This window comes from Mesoplodon bidens (genome assembly GCF_964165515.1).
Source record: "Mesoplodon bidens genome assembly, chromosome: 10".
Taxonomy (NCBI): Eukaryota; Metazoa; Chordata; class Mammalia; order Artiodactyla; family Ziphiidae; genus Mesoplodon; species Mesoplodon bidens.
Genome location: NC_138172.1, coordinates 69,060,412 through 69,080,701, shown reverse-complemented (window position 1 = coordinate 69,080,701; position 20,290 = coordinate 69,060,412). Strand labels below are relative to the sequence as shown.

The window sequence follows — 20,290 nt, the reverse complement described above, 5'->3', positions numbered from 1 at the left end:
GTATTCCGGCCACTTTACAGATGCGCAAACCAAGGCCTAGAGACACAGGGACTTGGCCAAAGGCTGGCAGCTGATGAATGTCAGAAATGGGCCTATCTCGTGTCTGTCAAGTCTTGGACTTCGCCAAGCTCAAGATCCCACTGCGGATGTTCAGTGATTTAACCTTCTCGGCTTAGGGCTCCTTAAGAAAGTGTGAAGGGCTAACAATGGTGAGGATGTTGGGAGCTGGAATGACAGATGAGGATGCTGTGTGGGGCCTGGAAGGACTGGCTGGTGTGTTCTCCACTCCTGTGAGACCAGCCCAGGCACCAACGGTGGAACCAGGAGTGGCGCTAATGAGCTAAATCCCGATTTCTGCCTGAACTCCGGCCAATGGAGTTAAAAGACTAAGGCTTCCTAGAATCAAACCCCAAGGTCCTAACTCTCAGCTCGTGTGAGGTGGGTCAGAAGGGAGAGCAGGGGTGGGGTGAGGACACCCAGGTGCTGGGGCTCAGGAGCGGGCATCCTGGCCACTGGCCTGGTCTAGCAGGTGGAGGCGTGCCACATAGGCCTGCTCTGTCTCCAGCAGCTCCTGGACGACCCTCTTCTCCTCAGGCTCCTGCAGGGGAGTTGGGAGGAGAAGGAGAAGGAGAGCATTGGTCCCCTCTGATGGGAGCAGTATCCAAAGATGCCCCGGTGAAACATACCTCCCGGGATTCATGCCTTCCTGCAACTCATCTGGGCTGGTGCTGGGATCAATTTAACTGAGAGGATGGGGCAGGGTGAGGCTGCGCCAGTTCTGGGCCTAAAGCCTTAAGGGGCCTGGAAGCTTCCACTTGTGCTCTCTTGGGAGCCACGAACTACCCCATCTGGAGGTCTAGCTGCCCTGATGGAGAGGCCACATGGAGAGGAGAGGCCCTGGGACTACAGGGAGAGGGAGCCAGGGGTCCAGCCACGCCAGCATCCCAGCTCAGCACAGCTTTCCAGCTGTCCCTGCCCAGGCACCAGGCTTGGGAGATGAGCTATCTTGGGCATTCCCACCCCAGCCAGCATCTGACTTCAGCCACTTGAGAGACCCTGTTATGGACTGAACTGTGTCCCCAAATCAATACATTGAAGCCCTAACCTCCAATGTGACGATATTTTGGAAATAGGGCCTTTAGGAATTAAGTTAATTGAGATAGAAGGGTAGAGCCTAATCCATTAAGACTGGTGTCCTTATAAGAAGAGGGAGGGACACCAGGAGAGCATGTGAACAGAGGAAAGGTCGTGTGAGGACATAGTGAGAAGATGGCCATCTACAAGCCAGGAAGGGAGCCTCCGCAGAAACCAACCCTGCCAGCACCTTGATCTTGGATGTCCAGTCTGCAGAGCTGTGAGAAAATGCACTTCTGCAGTTTAAGTCACCTAGTCGGTGGTATTTTGCTATGGCATCCCGAGCTGACTAAGACAAACTCCAAGTGAGACCAACAGAAAAACCATCCAATAGCATTCCAATCAACCCACAAAACTGTCAGAAATAATAAACTATTTGGCCTCTACATTTTGGTGTAGTTTGTTATGCAGCAACTGATAACCAGTATACATAGTATGTACTACTATGATCACCGTCCCCATTTTATAAACGAGGAAACAAGCACAGAAGGGTTAAAGAGATTTGCCCAAGGTCACATAGTAAGCAGAAGAGCTGGGACGTGTACCCTGGTAGTCCGGCTCCAGGGTTCACAGCCTCATGCAGCCGAGCCCTTAAATTCCACAGACAAGAAAACTGAAACCCAGAGAAGGGAGGTGACCTGCCCAGGATGAGTCTAAGGGCAGGAATTAGCGCTGACCTCTATTTCTAGTTGGCACTGTTGCCTTCTTCAGTGGGTAAATGGAGGCTGCCCCTGGGAAAGGTACTAGGTTCCAAGTTCTGTGGCCTTGGACAAGTTCCTTAAGCTGTCTGAGTTTCAATTTCCATGTCTAAAAGACTCCTATAGTGAGGGGTATGAGAAATAATGCCAGCAGCGGGGTGCATAGTAGACACTTAATCAAAGGCTGTTAAGGGTGGGGTGGGTGTGAATCTAGATTTCAGCTGATCTCTGGTCACACAAGACCCCACCTGGGGAAGTGCTGGCTCTGGCTGGGAGAGAATGTGTGGGAAGGAGGTCAGTGGAGGGGCCCCCACCCAGCTCCCCACTTCTACCCCTCGGGCACCTGTGTCCCTGGGCCGGGGCAGGTCCTAGCCTGGCAAGATTTCCTCCAGTCCCTGATGGACAGCTTGTTCTTCAGGGAGCTCAGATACCTCCTGCTGACCGTCCTGGGCCCGGAGTCCATGGCCTCCTCCATGGTGGGCTTATCCCATGGCCCTGTGGGTGAAGGAGGCCTGCACTCAGGGTGGTGATGCCCAGCCTCCAGGCCGTGGACTCTGGGTGCTGCTCCTGGGGTCCTGAGGAGAAGACAGCAGACCTGAGGGTTTCCATCCTGTAGAGCAGGGAGAAGAATAGCACCTCTCTGGTGGGGATTTTGGGGCAATTAGTGCAAATCACAGACGTTCACTGGCCTCTGAGTACCTGGTGCACAGGAAGAACTGACTGAGACTTCTACTTCCCTCCCCTACAACTTTCTTGGAGGGAACTCCAGTCTTCAAAATGAGTCACCATATACTGTGTCTTGTTTTCCGGGGAACAACACACTTCCCTGTTTAAAATGCAGCTAGGAACCCTTCTTTTTGCACATAGAGGGTTTTAAGTGCCCTCCCAGATCACCTCGCCTGTGGACCTCACCCCTGGTTTTAAGTCTCTGTAAGCAGGAAATCCCCTAAAATCCCAGTAACTGATATATCGAGGGAAGGTGGGAGCCATAGAACACTCTAAAGGGAGGGCAGAGCTGATAAAGCTGGGGCTTTTCAGTGTGAGCTATGCCCTCCACACCTCTAGTGGTGGGAAAAGCCAGCCTGGGATCAGTTTCCCTCTCCCTCCAGGGATGAGCTTTCGTAGTGTGGCTTTGTTATCCTGCCCATTGGATTTGTAGGCCAGTTAAATTCTTTAGATAACAGAGGCCACCATCAAGGAATATATCCAATGACTTGGGCTGGGACCCATTCCCTTTGGTGTGGAAAGGCTTGTGGTGACAGCACAGGGTGGGCACCCTTGTGAGAAAGGCAGGCTGGGAAATGGAGGACCAGACAGGTACAAAATCTTCAAAACTCTGTGAGAAAGTTTCTCATTACCCCTATTCTGCAGCTAGGAAAAGAGAGGATCCTGTAGCAAGAGGGGGGCAGAGGTGGGATTCAGATCAGGCAGGCTGTCTCCCGAGCCTGAGCCTTAAACTGCCCCTCTGCATGTGAGTCAAGGAGAAACAGGTGCAGAGAGTCAATGTGACCTGCCCCACGTCACACCCCGGTTGGTGGCAGAGAGAGGATTGGGACCCAGTCCCCCATGGCTCCTCTCTGGCACTCCAATGCACCACGGTTCCTCAGCACACTGGTCTGGTCTGCAGCTCATGGAATTAGCTGAGTCTCAGGCTTTCTGTTCTACATTTGGTTTCAGCTTCTGCATTTCTCTCCAAGTGCCCAGGCCAGCTTCTGTTTCCTCTTCACCCCTCAGTTTCAGATCAGTTAAGGCACTGAAGGGAAGTGCCTCACAAGAAAGCTCAGGCCAAGGCAGCTGGCATGGGGCCCCTCACACAGTAAGGAGTGACTCTCATCCTCCCGACAAGACCTCCTCTGACCCCATCTGGTCTGAGGGCTGCCTCCTCCTGCTAGGAGTACTGCCTAGGCAGAGCACACATGCTGAGGGTCTCCACTGGGCATGCCTGGCATGTTGAGTGGGGTGGTGGTCCAGGAAGGTGCTGCCTAGAGCTGTCCTCGGTGCTGAAGAGAATGTGCCCGGCAAAGCCCTCTGGGAGAGGCAGGGTCAGGTCGCCTGCTCAGGAAGCTGAACTGCCCTTCTAGGTCCACGTCTATGCTGCCTCCACTGTGAAGCCCACAGGAGGCTTTGCCTGCTCTGAGTACACTCAGCAGAGCGTCAAGGCCCCTCCCATGATATCTATTGTCCATGACCTGGCATCATGGTCATTCCATGAGCTTAGCACGAAAGACAGAAGTCCTCCGGGCAGGGATCATTCTTTAGGCTCCTGCATCTGATACAGGTCCTGTGCGATGCTGTGCTATGCCACCCACACCCCCTCAGCACTGAGGCACTCTTCCCCTAGCTTCTGGTGGTATGGTGGCTGACAGGTTATTGACTGGGTCCCTCCCTGGGAATTGCCCTCTCTGGAAGAGAGCTACCTCATCTAAGGTCAAGTCCACATCCAATGACTAGTCCATGTGGGGGTACAAAGACCTAGCCCTTTGCCTCATCTGGAACAGCCTGAGAGGCCTCCAGCTCCAGAGCTCTCTGGGACAGGCTGCAGCCTCTGTGGCAAGTGATCGGCAGTTCAACCTCTCCCTGTGCCCAAAGCTGCCTCCCTCACCCACACAAGTATTGTTCCCAAAAGCCTCCCCAGCAAATTTCCTGAAGCAAATCTCTACCCCGGAGTCTATTTCCAGAGAACCCTACCTACAACAGTCACAATCCCTAACACAGTCCTGGGCTTAAGAAATGCCTGCAGAATGGATTAATGTCACATACAGACACACAATGACCTCTACACATCCGGTCCAGGCTTTTCCCTTCAGATGGAAGCCCCTGCATTGCTCCTTGCCCATGAACTTAAAGCACTTAAAGCCTCCCCACCTCTCTGTGCCTCCCCTTTCTCATCTGTAAGATGGGTATAGAGATGGAACCTACCCCCAATAGGCTGTTAGATGATTAAATGAAATAAGTAGCAAACGCACTTAGAACAGTGCCCTATAGGTAGGCTGACCACACATCCCGGTTTGCCTGTGATCGTCTCAACCTTTCCTATTGTCCCCTCCCTCCCACCAAAAAAATTTAATGGCATTCACTTTCAGTTTCCATTGTGTCCTGGTCTGAATGATAAATTGTATGGTTATCCTACTCGTAGGGAGTAAGCACTTGATAAGTATTAGCTATTATTTCTGTTGGAGAGACAACGGGTGGAGTTCTGCAGCCCAAACACGGCATCTGGTCCACCCACGCTCACTCATAATTACACACACGTCTGGACTCTCCCCAACACATCAACACACACGCTCTCACCCCTGCCCAGGCCTGGTGCCCCAACAACACTCTCCCATGCTCCAAGGAACCCATGGCCGGGGGACGTGGGCACTGCCCAGACAGGAGGAGGTGTGCAGGACAGGGCCCAGAGAGAGAACTGCTCACTGTGAGGGTCCAAGGTGGCCCCAGCCCTGCTCCTTAGCCTGGAGACTGGGAGGGTCTGGGCTGCCCAAGGGCCCAGGGGTGGGCAGAGGAGCTCGAGAGAGACTGCCAGTTGGCCATGGTGACCCTTCCCACCTCCACTACCCCGTACCTGCTATTATCAAACACAGTCACCAGATTGGACACAGATGACAGCTTCTCCTTACTCGCCCCCTCCATCCTGCAGGCCTCTAAGGTGGTCCTCAGCTACCCCTGTAGCAGGGAGAGAGGTCTCCAACCAGCACACTCAGCCACCCCCACCTGGGGTCACAGGTGTGCTAAGGCATCCTGGAGTCCCGTTTTTCCTGAGGCCTCAGCAGGCCTGCTCCCTGCTTCAGAGTGAGGAAAGAGGAAGTGGTCCCAGAGCCACAGCCTTGAAGGGGAAAGGCGGGTGCTCCCCACAGAGGGAGGAGCCTGTTTAGGCCCCACCTCACCCCCACGGGGCCTGACCTTTCACTCCTGTAGACCCCCTGTTCCAGAAGCCACCCCAAGAGGGCAACCGGGGCGTAGAGGGAGTTTCTGGAACTGGGCTCTTGGCCTGAGACACTCACCACTCTGGCCAACCACACTTTCTCACAAGGTCCAATGGATTTTATTTGGTCTTTTCTCTACAACTTCTTTTCTGCATCTGACCCTGCTCACCACTGTAAGAAAACAGCTTTTTTAATTAAAAATAAATCACAAACCTATTAGGGGCTGGCAGAGAAGAGTAATATGGTGTTCCCACCTCCCCACTGGGGTTCTCTCATTTTAGTAACTGATGTCTCCACCTTCTTGACCCAAGGGAAGGCAACTTCCTCCCTGAAACTCTGATGATAATAATAACTAACACAAACTCTTTTCAGTGGTTTAGAAATATTTTCTCATTTAATACCACAGCAACCTTATGGGGTGGGCCCTATTACGATCCCCATTTTACAGAAGAAGAAACTGAGGATCAGAGGGTTTAAGTAACTTGCCCAAAGTCACCTAGTAAGAGCACAAAAAGAAGTCAGACTTCTAAAGCGAAGGTCAGTTTCCTACAATTCCAGCAAAGATTTGGTTGGGAGCCTGGAGGATCACATTCTTGCTGCTCCATCCTCAGGCTTCCCTATTCCTAGCACACTGGGTGGTCTCTGCCTGATGCCTCCTTTTACCACTTGGTCTCCCAGCACTTCCGGAACAATGACAACTGTTTCTGTTCCCCTTATTCAAGCTTCACAGGCCCTTCAGGGCTCTCCCACTGGGTTCTGGTCTCACTTGCCCTGAGCCAGGGCCCTCCATTGAGACTGGTGTTTGTCCTGGAGGGTAGGGACTGAGCCTCAGTCATCTTGGTACCTGAAGCACCTGGCACAGCTTCACGCTCCAGCGCCTGTGAAACACTGGGGCCTCACATACCCAAAAGCCTCACTCCCTCAGTCAGAGCTTTGCCTGAGTAATTTCTTCTAGCAGATGCCTGGCTTCTCCCCCCAACCCTAAATCTCAATAATCCTCCTCACTTTTTGTTTTTACTTTTTGTTGTGGAGAATTTAGAACATATGCAAAAGTAGACAGAATAATATGATGCACCCCCATGAACTCATAACCCAACAAACAACCATCAACTCATGGTCAGCCCGGCTCCATCTATAGCCACATTCACTTCCCCTTCCCAGACCATTCTGAAGCAAATCAGATGATTTCACCCACAAATATTTTGGTGCATATCTAAAAAATAAGGAGGCTTCCCTTGTGGCACAGTGGTTAAGAATCCGCCTGCCAATGCAGGGGACACGGGTTCAAGCCCTGGTCCAGGAAGATCCCACATGCTGCGGAGCAACTAAGTCCGTGCGCCACAACTACTGAAGCCTGCACGCCTAGAGCCTGTGCTCTGCAACAAGAGAAGCCACCGCAATGAGAAGCCCGCACACCACAACGAAGAGTAGCTCCCGCTTACCGCAACTAAAGAAAGCCCGCGCACAGCAACAAAGATCCAATGCAGCCAAAACTAAAATTAATTAATTAATTAATTTAAAAAAATTTAAATGCACATGCACTTTGATCCAGCGTTCTCATTTCTTCCTGTTGCCTATACAAATATATTTCTTCCTGTGTGCAAAAATGTTAGGTCTACAAAGTATTCAGTGTAGCCTTGGTTATGATAGCACATAAATTGGCAGCAACTTAAATGTTACATGAATTTATGGTACGTTTATACAGTAGAGCCATTACACAGTATGAAATTTTTTTTTTTTTTTTTTGCGGTACGCGGGCCTCTCACTGTTGTGGCCTCTCCCGTTGCGGAGCACAGGCTCTGGATGCGCAGGCTCAGTGGCCATGGCTTACGGGTCCAGCCGCTCGGCAGCATGTGGGATCTTCCGGACCGGGGCACGAACCCGTGTCCCCTGCATCGGCAGGCAGACTCTCAACCACTGCACCACCAGGGAAGCCCCACGGTATGAAATTTTATGTACTAATCTGACATGATTTTAAAGATAAAGTAGAAAAAAGAGAAATAAGATGCAGAACAACATTATACACTACCATTTATATTTTACAGAAAAAAAAAAAGGAAGGTAGTTTTGCACATACATTCGTGTGTCGTGTGTAGAATATCTCCAAAAGGATATGATAGGAGCTAGGAAAAAGGATTGCCCTCCTGAGTGTAAACTGGAGGCTGGGATGGAAAGGAGAGCCAATGCAGCCATAAATAAATAAATAAATAAATAAATAAATAAATAAATAAATAATTTTTTAAATAAATAATAAGGAAATATATATACTCCTGTGTGCAAAAATGTACACATAATGTACTGTGTACATATCACAGTACACATAATGCCAACATTATTCTATACATGCATACATACATATATTTTATACATGTTATATACATGTATGTGTATATATATGAAGCACTGTTACCATTATTATACCCCAAGAGATATTTAGCAGTAATTCCTCAATATAATAAAATACCCAGTCAGCAAAGTGCCAATGCTTAATAAATGTCATCTGCTATGAACTGAATTGTGTCCCTCCAAATTCACATATTGAAGCCCTAATCTCCATTGTGGCTGAATTTGGAAAAAGGGCCTTTAGGAGATAATTAAGGCTAAATGAGGTCCTAAGAGTGAGGCCCTAATCTGATAGGGTTGGTGGCCTTATAAGACGGGGAAGATATCTCTCTCTCCACACCCCCCCCCACACACACACCCCTGCACACTCCGAGGAAAGGGCACCTGAGACTAAGTGGCCGTCTACAAGCTAGGAAGAGAGTCCTCACCAGAAACAGAACCCTGCCAGACCTTGATCAGGGACTTCAAGCCTCCAGAACTGTGAGAAATAAATTTCTGTTGTTTTTAAGCTTCCCAGTCTATGGTATTTTGTTATGGCAGCCTGAGCAGACTAACCGATCACCATTTTTAAAAAAAATCAGGATCCAAATAAGGTCCACATGTTACAATGGGCTGTTCTGTCTATTAACTCTCTTTTCATCCACAGGTTCACCTTGTTCTTTCTGTTTTCCCACACAATATGGCTATGAGGACACTGGGTTCCTGGCCCTACAGGTCCCATAGTCTGCTGACTGCAGAGCTGGCCCCTGGATTTCCTGTCAATGTGATTAGATCTAGGGGCTTGATCAGATTCGTCTTTAAATGCCACTTCTTCCTGGATTCCTCCCAAGTCTCAGGAGGCCTCCCTCCTTCGTGCTCCTCTCTTCTCCACTGCAGGGCCCAGTTTCCTCCTCTGCCTCCCACCAGACTGTACGCTAGCTCCCGGCTTGCAGGGCCCAGGTGCCCATGCTTCCTGGGCGATCCCCAGCCAAGCCCAGTGTCCTGCACCCAGTGGGGCCTCAGAAGGCATGCAGGATGGACAAACATCACACCCTGAGCCCAGAGGCTTATCTCACCCCTCAGCTGCCAGCATCTTGGGCTTCCAGAGCAGCATCTGGACCTGCCCCTCACGGAGGTGGGGGAGAGTGGGTAGGGGCACCAGCAGGAGGCCACGCTAAACGCCCAACTCCAAACATGGCACAGGCATCATCAGAGCTGCATCTGCCCAAGAAGGAGGGCCAAGATGCCCACACCCAAAAAAAGTCTTCCAGGGCTCTGCTTCCCTGGTCCTCCCACCTCCCTGACCTCGGCCCACACAGTTCTGCCAGCCTTTCTGCCTGACTTGCTTCTCGCCTGTAGGCACCACCCAAGGCTCAGCTTCTGGTTCCCTCATTTACACACAGCCTCTTCTACCCAATTCAGAATCTATCCCAGGGTTCCACAGGCATCTCTTCCTGTCTCCCACCCCAACCTCAATATGCTCAACACCTTTAGGACATCACCAGGGGCATGTCCCACCTTCGCTTCCAACTCAACACACAGTCTTGAAAATCAGCACTGTTATCCCACAGAAGGAATCCCAAATTCCTTGGAGTGCTGCCAAGAGCCCCTGTTGGCTCTGATGAACTTCCCAGCCATTTCTTCCTTATACACATGCAGGTCTGGGTTGGGACCTTGAGTGGTAGCTCTGGGCTGTGTCAGCTGAGCTAAGCTGAACCACAGTTCCAGAATTCCCTTTCCTGCAAGCTGACCATGGTGGCAGGGGGGGACGCAGCAGCCGTGCTTGCTTCTGTGGTTGCTGCAGGGCTCCTGCAGTGCTGCAGTTCACGTGTGTTGATGCAGATCTGTGGGTTCTCTACCGACCTCCTTCAGCTTGTCTAGTTCTAGGCTGGGTGTGTGTTTAGCTCCAGGACAAAGGGTGCCAACTTCTTCTGCAGGTCACTTGTGTCACCGAAGTTGTCTCGGCGTGGCTGCCTGTTCATCCTCCAGAGTCCCAGCCCTTCCTCACTGGTTCAGTTCCTTCTTGTTCTCCCCAATTTCACATCCATCTTCCCTTCCTCACTGCCTGCCATGAGGATTTTAGACTCAGAAGCATCAATTCTTTAAGTAGCTGCCCCATTGCATAAGGTCAAATCCCATATTCTGTATCACTTCTGGTTGTTCTGCTTCTCTCATCAAATCTGACCTAAACTCCTTGGGCCAGTAACTGAACTTTACTTTGTTCATCTGTGAAATGGGGATAATTACAGTGCCAATCTCCTACGGTTGTTGTGAAGATTAAATAATACCATGTGTAAGGGCTTAGAGTAGGGCCTGGCACAGAGAAGGTGCTCAGTGAATGTTATTCCTGACAGAAGACCTTTTCTATGGCTCCCCTGCACCCCACCCCCGACCAATCAGTTCCTTTTGCCTGGAATGTCTCCACCCTGTCAACAGCTTATTTACTTCCTCCAGGAAGCCTTCCTTGATATCTACTGCTGGCATTCCTTTCCCTCCTCAGCGACCTGGTGTTCTTCTCTGTTTACTTGGATCTCTTCTGCCCCATTTATTAAGTCATGCATTCGGTTGGCAAGTATTTCTTGAGCATCTACTATGTGTCAGCCCTATGGTAGAGGTTATGGATTAAACACTGTCCCCTGCCCCTTAGCTCATAGTCTAAGGAGGAAGATGGGCCTGTTAACAACTGAAATACAATGTGGGAAATGCTTTGAACAGGGAAGCTGTGGACACCCAAAGAAGGGGCACTGAAGTCTGCAGAGAGCAGAGGGTGCTATCAAGGAAGGCTTCCTAGCAGAGGCAGCCTGAAGGATGAAGGATGAGTAAACTCTCCAGGTTGAGAAGGTGGGAAAAGGCATTCAAAGCAGAAGGAAGTGGTGTGGGCTTGAGAGACCAGGGAGAGACTAGGAATAAGTGCAGGGAGTCCCGCACATTGGAGTGTCTAGGGACTGGGGAATGGCAGGACACGGGCTGAGGGGGCCCCAGGAGCCTGTCCCTGGCAGGCTTTGTCTGCTGAGCTGAGGTGCTTTCACATGAACTGAATTTTATTTATGCAGAGTAGGCCCTGATTCAATGGTTGTGAATACATCTCTCTCTGAGTGGGGGCATCCATTTCAGGGCTCTTGCAGTCCTTGGCATAGATAAGCCTCATGCTTTCTCTTCTCTTAGTTCTGCTTTCAAGACTTAAGGAGGATGGAAGAGCTCAGTTCCTGCAGCCCAGACAGAGGGAAAGAGGGAGGGATGCCCAAGCAGGAACTGTAGGGCTGGGCAGTCACATGGCAGACAAGCTGGCAGGCTGGCAAGAAAGCTCTGCCCTGGGATGCAAATGGGGCTTTGTGTGCAGACTAGGGGCACCCAAAGGGCCTTTCACTGGCAGCCCTGGGGCAACAGAGGGCATTTGGGGGCTGCCAGGGAGGAAATGTCAACATTTGGGACCTGGATGTTGTGTGTGTGTGTGTGTGTGTGTGTGTGTGTGAGAGAGAGAGAGAGAGAGAGAGAGAGAGAGAGATGTGTGATCTCCAGGGGTGTGTGAGGGTGTGGCTTTTTCAGGGGAGAGTGAGGACTCCCCAGAGGAGCATGTGTCCCCAGTGAGCCAAGGCCCAGAGAGGACAGGCTGGCATGTTCCCTGGGACCCCCTTGCCCCCAACCTGGCCTGCAGCCTCAGCCAAACATAGCACCTGCCAAGAACTTAATGGCCTGTGACAGACAGGCCTGAGTGAGGGATGACGCGGATCCAGGGGAGATGCCGGCAGCTGGCTGAAACCTGCTCCAGCGTCTGGTGCAGCCCTTGCCGTTCCTCCCCTCGCAGCCTCCCCCTCCCCCTCAGTCTTCTAGCCCCTACGAGGCTCGAGGCTCGGGGAGGCCCTGACAGGGTTGGGGGTGTGGGCTGTCTGGGTAGTCATGTGATGAGCAGAGGCCACACCACCAGTGCCAGTGGAGGGGTGGGCTTTCCTCAGCAGTCCCTGGCTTGGAGGAGGAGGGATGAAAAAAGCTCGCCCCCCTCATAGACTAGTCTCCTCTGTCCCCTCCTCCAAACAGCCAGAATTTTCCCGTTCAGTCCCTCCGGCATTTATCTTCCTATCTTCGGGGAGAGCTTGGTGCTGCCGACTGCCCATCAGCAGGCCTGGGTGCCAGGCTCAGGCAGCCCTGCTTCCTGCTGTTCCTGCTCCCATCCCAGGAAGCTTCCCATATTTCCCCTTCTGTGTGCCCCCTGCCCCTTTGTGCTCTGGGTGTTCCTAATTTGTACTGTCAGTCCGTGGGGTGTGATTATTCAGAGCCCATTAGCGCCTTGAGCAACACAGGGCGTTAAAATCAACCTCCCTCCACATGAGCCAGGGGAAGGTCCATTCTAGGGGTGCGGAGGCCTGAAAGACAAGACAGCAAACGTGTCAGTCCTGACGTGGGTGGCCGGGAGGACGTCAGTGAAGAACATAAACAACTCTTTCTTCTTCTTCGGCGTGTGAATGATCTAGTTTCAGACTTGGTACTCTCAGGGATTGGGCCAGCCTTGTGCCAGGCCCTGGCCCTGTCCTGCTATTCAAGAAGGCCTCAAGGTCACCAGAGGCTGGCCTCAGGTGGGACCTAGGGTGGTGTCCTGGGAAAGCCGGAATGAGGAGCCAGCCGGGTGGGTGAAGCAGCAGCAGGGCTGGCCTAACAGGGAACATGCAGGAGGCCGAGCTACGCCCACACAACCAGAATGGAGACCGGGCAGGGAGGCGCCAGATGGGAGCCAGCAAGGCAAGGCCCAAGCCCAGGAATGGTGCTAGGCGGCGGCTTCTCAGAGCACACGGCCAGCAGGTGGGCCCTCACACCCTAGGTCAGGCTCTTTTTATCTTCAAACAGCTGTGGGCCTTTCTTGAGACCTGCTGGAGAAACATGAGCAGCTTGGAGAGAATCGACAGGTTTTGAGTGGAGAAAGAACAGATTGTTTCCGCACAGCCAGCTGCCCTGCCCACTGGTGACCTTTATCCCATGAGCACTTCCCCGCCTGAGCTACTGCTGCCCATCTCCCCACACGCCAGCAGGAGTTATTCTCCACCCGCTGGAGATCCACCATCAGCGCATCTTCTCTGTCACAAAGCTCCGCTTTTGCATACTTCTGGGAGAACTGTTACATAACGAACCACTAAAATCCATTTCTCCCATCAAAGAGCTTCATGATTCCTTCTTTCTTCCCACCAGGATTCTCTCTTCCTTCTTTCCTTTCAGCAAATAGCCCCAGTGCTAGGAACGTGGGGAAATGTGACAAATGACACTCTTAAAATCTCGCCAGAGGCTGTAGTCTTTACAAGACCCTGAGGGGACAGGACCTTGGCTTATGTGTCTCTGTGTCCCCAGAAGTTAGCACAGTGCCTGCCACATAGCAGGCCCTCCACAAATCTTTCCTGAATAGGGAGTAGGACACTCTGAGCATGTAGGAAGGGGTCGTGGAAGAGTGTAGGGTTCTCTTTCCTCCATCGTCTGCCCTCCACCTTGACCAGGTTCCATCAAGCCCCAGCCCTGTCCTGCCTCCTCCCCCAGGCCCCGGCCCCTCAGGGTGACACATACATACACCCTGCAGTTTTCCACCCATCTCAGGGTTCAGTGACCGCCCCCATCACAGTCCCAGTCCCCTATAAGGCAAATCAGAAAGAAAGCTGACTGAATGTCCGTGACTCTAGCCTCAGTTTCCCCACACTTTTCAAGGGCCACCTTTGTCTGGTCTACCTTAGGGATCTCTCCAATTTATGTGTCATTGGGTGTCATAGCCAAGTCCACAGACAATGGCCTACAAGGCCCAACTCCCTGACCTCATTTCCACCACTATCCCCCCCTCACTCTGCTCTAGGGACTTGACCTCCTCTCTGCCCTCCAACCTGCCAGACAAACTCCCACCTCAGGGTTTTTGCATGTGCCATTCCTTCAATCTAGAACTCTCTTCTGCCATATACCCACCTGGCTCACCCTCTTGCCTCCTTTAAATATTTGCTTAAGTGTTACCTTCTCACCAAGGGCCTTCCTCATCCCCATATATTCCCCAAATTGTAATACCACTACATATTCCCAGTCCCCCTCCTCTGCTTTATTTTTCTCACTTATCTCTTTCTCATATACTGATTTCTTTATTATGTTTATTGTCTCCCCCATTAGAATGCCAGCTCCATGAAGCAGGCATTTTTGTCTATTTTGCTTACTGCTATATCCCCAGTAACTGCAACAGTGCTTGGCACATAGTAGGTGCTCAATAAATATTGGTTGAAGGACTCAAGGGGCATTTTTATTTTCTGTCCCTTCTGAACTCTCACAGGGCACCCAGCTTCACTGAGAGCCAAAGTTCATTCTGCCTCTAGTCCCTGCTGGAACCCCGGCCCTAGTCTTCTGAACGAGATGCAACTTCTTCCTGGTCCCGAGCAGCGGTGGGGGTGAGCAAGCCACACCTCTCTTACTGTCCTGCCCCTTTCTTAGACGAAGGACTGAGAACTACAACCTGAGGAGGAAAGAGAACTTAAGTTGGATGCTACCTGTGACTCTTCCTTTGGTCCAAGGAAAAAGCACCTTTAACTGGTGCCTTCATTAAAAGAAAAACAAACAAAAACAAAAAAACCAAAAATCATATTGGGATCATCTGTAGAGCTTCCCTAAAACATTTTAATTTCCAGACTCTATCCCCAGAGATTCTTAGTCAACTGCCTAGGCTGAGATTTTTTTTTTTTTTAAACTCCTTTAGCGATTCTAATGTTCAGCGAGAATTGGGAATCAGGGGTCCAGGCAATGCCCTGGCCAGGTTCTGTTGTCCGTCGGTGGCTCAAGAGCACCCAGAGTGAACGTGAGTACCCTAAGATGCCAAGTCTGGTTCCTCCAACTGGGAGGACTGTAGCTGTGCATGGATATTCTTCAGCTCACCCAGCAAGTAACAGTCTACACACACACACACACCGTTCTACCAGAAACCAAACTAATTCTTAGAGACTGCACAATGTAAACCAGGATTTAGAAACTCAAATTCCAACTAGAGCCATGTAGGCAAACCCCTGGTTGCAGCAGGTGTGTTGTTGAGATGCAGAGATGGGTGGAGAATCCATGCCCTTCTCACGGGGGCAGCTTTTATCCTGTTATGACCTATTCTTGTCAGGAGGGAGTGCAGGCCCTCTGGTACTGGATTTTGCTCTTTGTTCTCCCCAAGAAAATTCAGGAATTTTAAATGAAATAACCCATATTTTCACTTGAAAATCCAAATGCTGCCAGCAGATTGCTAACCCCAGTTATACAGCTGCCGAACTGCCGTATCTTGCAAGGCTGACCCCTCTTTCAATGGGGTTGTATTTACACGACCACTTGAGAGCAGTGTCCCTTCCTTCCTGCCATCCTTCACGTTCAAGCTAATAGGAAATGGCTGCTCACCCCAGAGCCTCACACCGCTTAACGGCTGCTCCCTCAGCTCCGCCAAGACTCCCCGGAAGCTTTGCAATAAAGGCTTGCCACAGGGGTGTGCTGGAGCTGGCTCCTACTGGCTTGCGAAAGTCAACTGTACCCATTTCTTCCCAAAGCTGTGCTCAGTGACATCTCACTAGCACCATGAAATCAGCCATGGTGAGAATATTTACACCACGTGAATCAGCAAGTGCTACAAATCAGGGCTTTTCTTTTCCTAGAGAGCCAGTTATTAAACACTTATCAGCACACCACTGCACATAAGGATTCAGACTCTGCCACAGGGTGATAGGGAAGCAGTGGAGAAGGGAATAGTTTTGTTTTTCTAGTTATGTAAGAATTCACACGAATGTGTGCAACATTTTGACCCTTTAAAACCCTTAGATACTCACTAAAAGGAAACAACAAGAATCTTAGTCCTGAAATATTTCTTCCTTAATTAAGGAATAATGGTCTTAGAAGAAAATGCCCAGATTTTAAAAGTACAGTTTGGTGAGCTTTTACTAGTGTACCTACTCACATAACTACCACCCTAGTCAAGATGAAAAATGCTTTTATTCCCCCCAGAAAGTTCCACATGCCTCTTTCCAGTCATTCTTCCACAGGTAACCACTGTTCTGATTTTTATCCCCACAGATTAATTTTGCCTGTTTTACAACTTCATATAAATGGAATCATACAACATGTGCTCTTTTGTGTCTGGATTATTTCACTTAGAATAATGTCTTTGAGACTCACCCATGTCATTGCCCATATCAATAGTTCATGTCTTTTCAGTGCTAAATATTCTTCCACTGAATGAAAAGTCCTGATATTGTCTTAATCCCCAAACTCACCCAGACTCGGGGCAATGGCCCATTAATGCTTGATTTTTACTTCAGGAGAAGAAAACTTCTTCCCACCTCTCAGGATAAACAAACATTGGGCACAAGAGATTTAAATGGACTCACCTTTCTCCACCAAGAGGAGGATGATAGAGCAGAACACCAACCAGGCATTTGACCCTTTCTGACCCTGGGGTGAGTACTGTGCTCACCGTGACACACCATGTCTCCCCAGAGTGTAGAGGCCCCATTTCCCCGTCTTCACTCTTGTAGGCTTCATCCCAAGGCCTTGGGACCTATTAGTCCCTTAGCTGTCTTCCATGTTTCTCCCAGAAGGCTTAGGGATCTCGCATGCCAATACATCTGGTGACCTGCACGATATGCCAGAATTCCTGAGATGATGACAGTTATAATGTACCTTCTTTTAGCCTAATTAGGACAAGAGGTGATTCCTGAGTTAAGGTGAGTATAGGACCCCAGGAATTCAGTACAGATGGAAGGCCAGCGCTCCCCACCCCTACCCCAGGCAAGCAGGTGAACAGAGGCAGCAGCCAGAACATTCTTGCTCAGAACTAGTAAACAGGGAGCCTGCATCCAGACAAACCCATCTTCTTTATACCAGGATAAATTCTGACACCTGGGCTTCCCCAGGTGAGGCCTGAACTCTCATGCTGGCCTTGGCATCACCTCAAGTTCCTTCCTGACCTGGTTTGTGTGATGTCAACTTAGTTGCAATAATGGGCACTTACTATTTTGTATTCTCTCTTTTCATTGTAACAGTAGTTCCCCACAGGATCCCGGGGACTGGTGATCTATATACCTGGCAATTCTCAACAGTATTCTTTTTTTCTTTTTTCCTGACTGCACCACGAGGCTTGCAGGATCTTAGTTCCCCAACCAGGGACCGAACCTGGGCCACGACAGTGAAAGCACCAAGTCCTAACCACTGGACCACCAGGGAATTCCCAAGAGTAATATTTCTTGTTAATTCTCTGCTGTTTGTTTGGTCCTACTTTGGGGCATATGGGTCTTCCTAAAGTTTCCATTCTTTTTTTTCCCTTTTTTTCTTTATTTTCTTTCTTTATTTTTTTGGCTGTGTTGGGTCTTTGTTGCTGTGCGCAGGGTTTCTCTAGTTGTGGTGAGTGGGGGCTAATCTTCGTTGCGGTGCACAGGCTTCTCATTGCGGTGGCTTCTCTTGTTGCAGAGCATGGACTCTAGGCACACGGGCTTCAGTAACTGTGGCACATGGGCTCAGTAGTTGTGGCTCGCGGGCTCTAGAGCACAGGCTCAGTAGCTGTGTCACATGGGCTTAGTTGCTCCGCGGCATGTGGGATCTTCCCGGACCAGGGCTCAAACCCATGTCCCCTGCATTGGCAGGAGGATTCTTAACTGCTGCGCCACCAGGGAAGCCCCCTAAAGTTTTCATTCTTTTTTTTTTTTATTTTTGGCTGCATTGGATCTTCGTTGCTGCGTGCAGGCTTTCTCTAGTTGCGGTGACCAGGGGCTACTCTTCGTTGCGGTGCGCGGTCTTCTCCTTGCAGTGGCTTCTCCTGTTACGGAGCACGGGCTCTAGGTGCATGGGCTTCAGTAGTTGCAGCAAGTGGGCTCTGTAGTTGTGGCTCGCAGGCTCTAGAGCACAGGCTCAGTAGTTGTGGCGCACGGGCCCAGTTGCTCCGCAGCATGTGGGTTCTTCCCGGACCAGGGATCAAACACGTGTCCCCTGCATTGGCAGGCAGATTCTTAACTACTGCACCACCATGGAAGTCCAAGTTTTCATTCTTTAAGTGGTGCTACCATAAATAACTTTGTACAACTGTTAAAAGTATATTTGCTCATTCATTTTCTAGCAAGTATTTAGTGGGCTCCTACCACGTGCCAGGCACTGTGCCAACCATGAATAGGATAGTCCCTGGACTCCAAGAACTTACAGTCTAATGAGGAGACTGACAGGAAAGCAGGCAGCCACAGTGCTGCACGGTAAGCCCTGTGAGGAGGCAGTCACAGAGGGTAATGGGAGGCACACACAGGGAGGCACTAACCAGCCCAGAGCTAACTGCTTCATAGCTCTGAGTACATACTGCCAGGTTGCTCAGTAGAGGGAATACTGAGCAAGATTTTCTTTCACTCAATCATTTCAGTGAGTACACTTTTCATTTCTAGATGAGCTACTTGATTCCTTTTCAAATATACCTCTTCTTTTTTCACAATGTCCTTTTCTTTTTTTTTCAGCACTTTCTATTCTTTATCTTTGCCTTCATTTGAAAACTACCGTTTTCCCCTTAAAGTTTCTTTCAGATTGCTTATTACATCAAGTTCCCACGAGTATTAATCCTCCTGTTTTGCGCATTTACTCTTGTAATGGAATGTGTTTTTGAGTGGTTTGTAGTATTTTTATCGTGAGGATTTTTTTTTCCTTCCTCTTTTTGTCCCTGTGAGCCCTGAGTTGTGGAAACACAGCTACAGGGCAGTTTTGCATTTGCTTCCACTTCGTTCCCTAGGGATCTAACAGCTTTAACTGACCTATTTTTACTTTAATTTCTTGGGCTAAACTGTTTAATTACTTAAAAACAATTCACTGAACATTTACTATATGTATATCACCACAGTTGGTGCAAAGATACAAAACAATGCAACACAATGTAGCTGCTTTACAGGGAACCATTTTGAAAGGACCAAACACACACAAAAAGTAAGGTGACTACGTAAGGCAGAGTAAAAGGCCTAATGGTGGACACACTATGGGGTTCAGAAGGAAAAACAGAGAGCTGCAGAAACATGGGGAGGAAAAGCCCAGAGGAGGAGAAGGTTTGTGTGAGGAAGTTTCAGAAGGAAGGTAACCCCACTCTTCCGGGTGGAGTTAGTAAGGCGCTGTAACGTTAGATAAGGCTGTGGATGAAGCTGACTTTAAGGTCCCTTTTAAGAAAGCTAAATCAGAATCCAGGCAAAAGGAAGTCAATTAAAGTGCTCCTGGGGGTGGGAGGTAGGTTTGATGAAAGCTGTGTTTGAAGAGGCAAACACTGTAACCTGAAAGGGCTAGGAAGCTTTCCAGTGACTCACACCAGAACAAACCTGGGTTAGAGAGGCCAGCGTCGGGGAGAGAGCAAGTGAGGGAGGCGGACTGACAGGATTGAGATGTGGAAAGTGTACGCAGTCTTTGTTGTCAGGAGTAGCCAGCCGGGAGGTGGCTTTTCAGGGGGCGAGGCAGGAAGCTCAGACTTCAAACCCGGATTAAGGGGTCAGAAGGCAGATGTCTATTCTAAAGAACTTTCTCACAATGAACACAGGATAAATACAGACAAAGGGATCAGGTCACCCATTGCTGTGTCCCTGCCGACTCTTGGATACTCGCTTTCTTTCCGTTGAAACAGAAACTTTTATCGAGCACCTCCACAACTAGCAGGCTTTAGGTGTTCTTGCAGGGGATGGGCACGGTGCCAAACATGAACAGGGCACGTGCTGGAATAAACACCTTGCTCACAGGGCTGCTGAGAGGATCATACTTGAGTTATCTTGCTGCAAAGCACTTCAAAAGGGTGGCACAAGTAAGTGCAATTTAAGAGCCAGTTATTACTCATTTTTATTACCTAACGACTAGACTAACGGCGCCTAGCAGAACGCTTGCGTGTGCTCACATTGAAGGACTAAATAAAACCTTCAGACCCAGTGAAGTAAATAGGGCAAAACACATTTTCTAACCATGAGCTCTAAGGCAGGTTGGCGAAGAAGGGTCAACTGCAAAGGAGGAGGACCACAACCGCCGCGGTGCAACTGGATTTGGTCTGGTGGAGAGGGCAAACAGGTGAGACAAGGCAGGCGAGCGCGAAGGGACTCGGCCTGCAGCGGGAGGCCTCGCAGGCAGCGGGGCCGCAAAAAGGCGGGCCCAGAACTGCGGAGAAAACTCCCGAAGCCTGGGAGGGGGATTGGAAGCGCCTCAGACCATATTGGGGGCATCTGGCTTCCAGAACCTCCGAGCCCCGCC

General features: G+C 50.1%; 1 protein-coding gene across 4 annotated transcripts in view; it reads right to left on the bottom strand.

Annotated features, from left to right (window-relative positions):
• FGD2 (FYVE, RhoGEF and PH domain containing 2) overlaps window positions 1-16,674 on the bottom strand; it is a 39,312-nt gene extending 22,638 nt beyond the window's left edge. For 2 of the 4 annotated variants that reach the window (XM_081246265.1, XM_081246267.1), the window contains exons 1-3: window positions 16,438-16,674; window positions 2,176-2,407; window positions 518-598 (exon numbers count right to left, since the gene is read on the bottom strand). In XM_081246265.1, the coding sequence (XP_081102391.1) occupies window positions 518-598; window positions 2,176-2,407; window positions 16,438-16,562 (438 nt within the window). In that variant the 5' untranslated portion in view covers window positions 16,563-16,674. Of the gene's footprint in view, window positions 1-517; window positions 599-2,175; window positions 2,408-5,397; window positions 5,548-16,437 lie in introns of those variants that run through there. The other 2 variants (XM_081246268.1, XM_081246266.1) reach the window with 2 other exon arrangements.
• Between the last annotated feature and the right edge of the window lie 3,616 nt (window positions 16,675-20,290).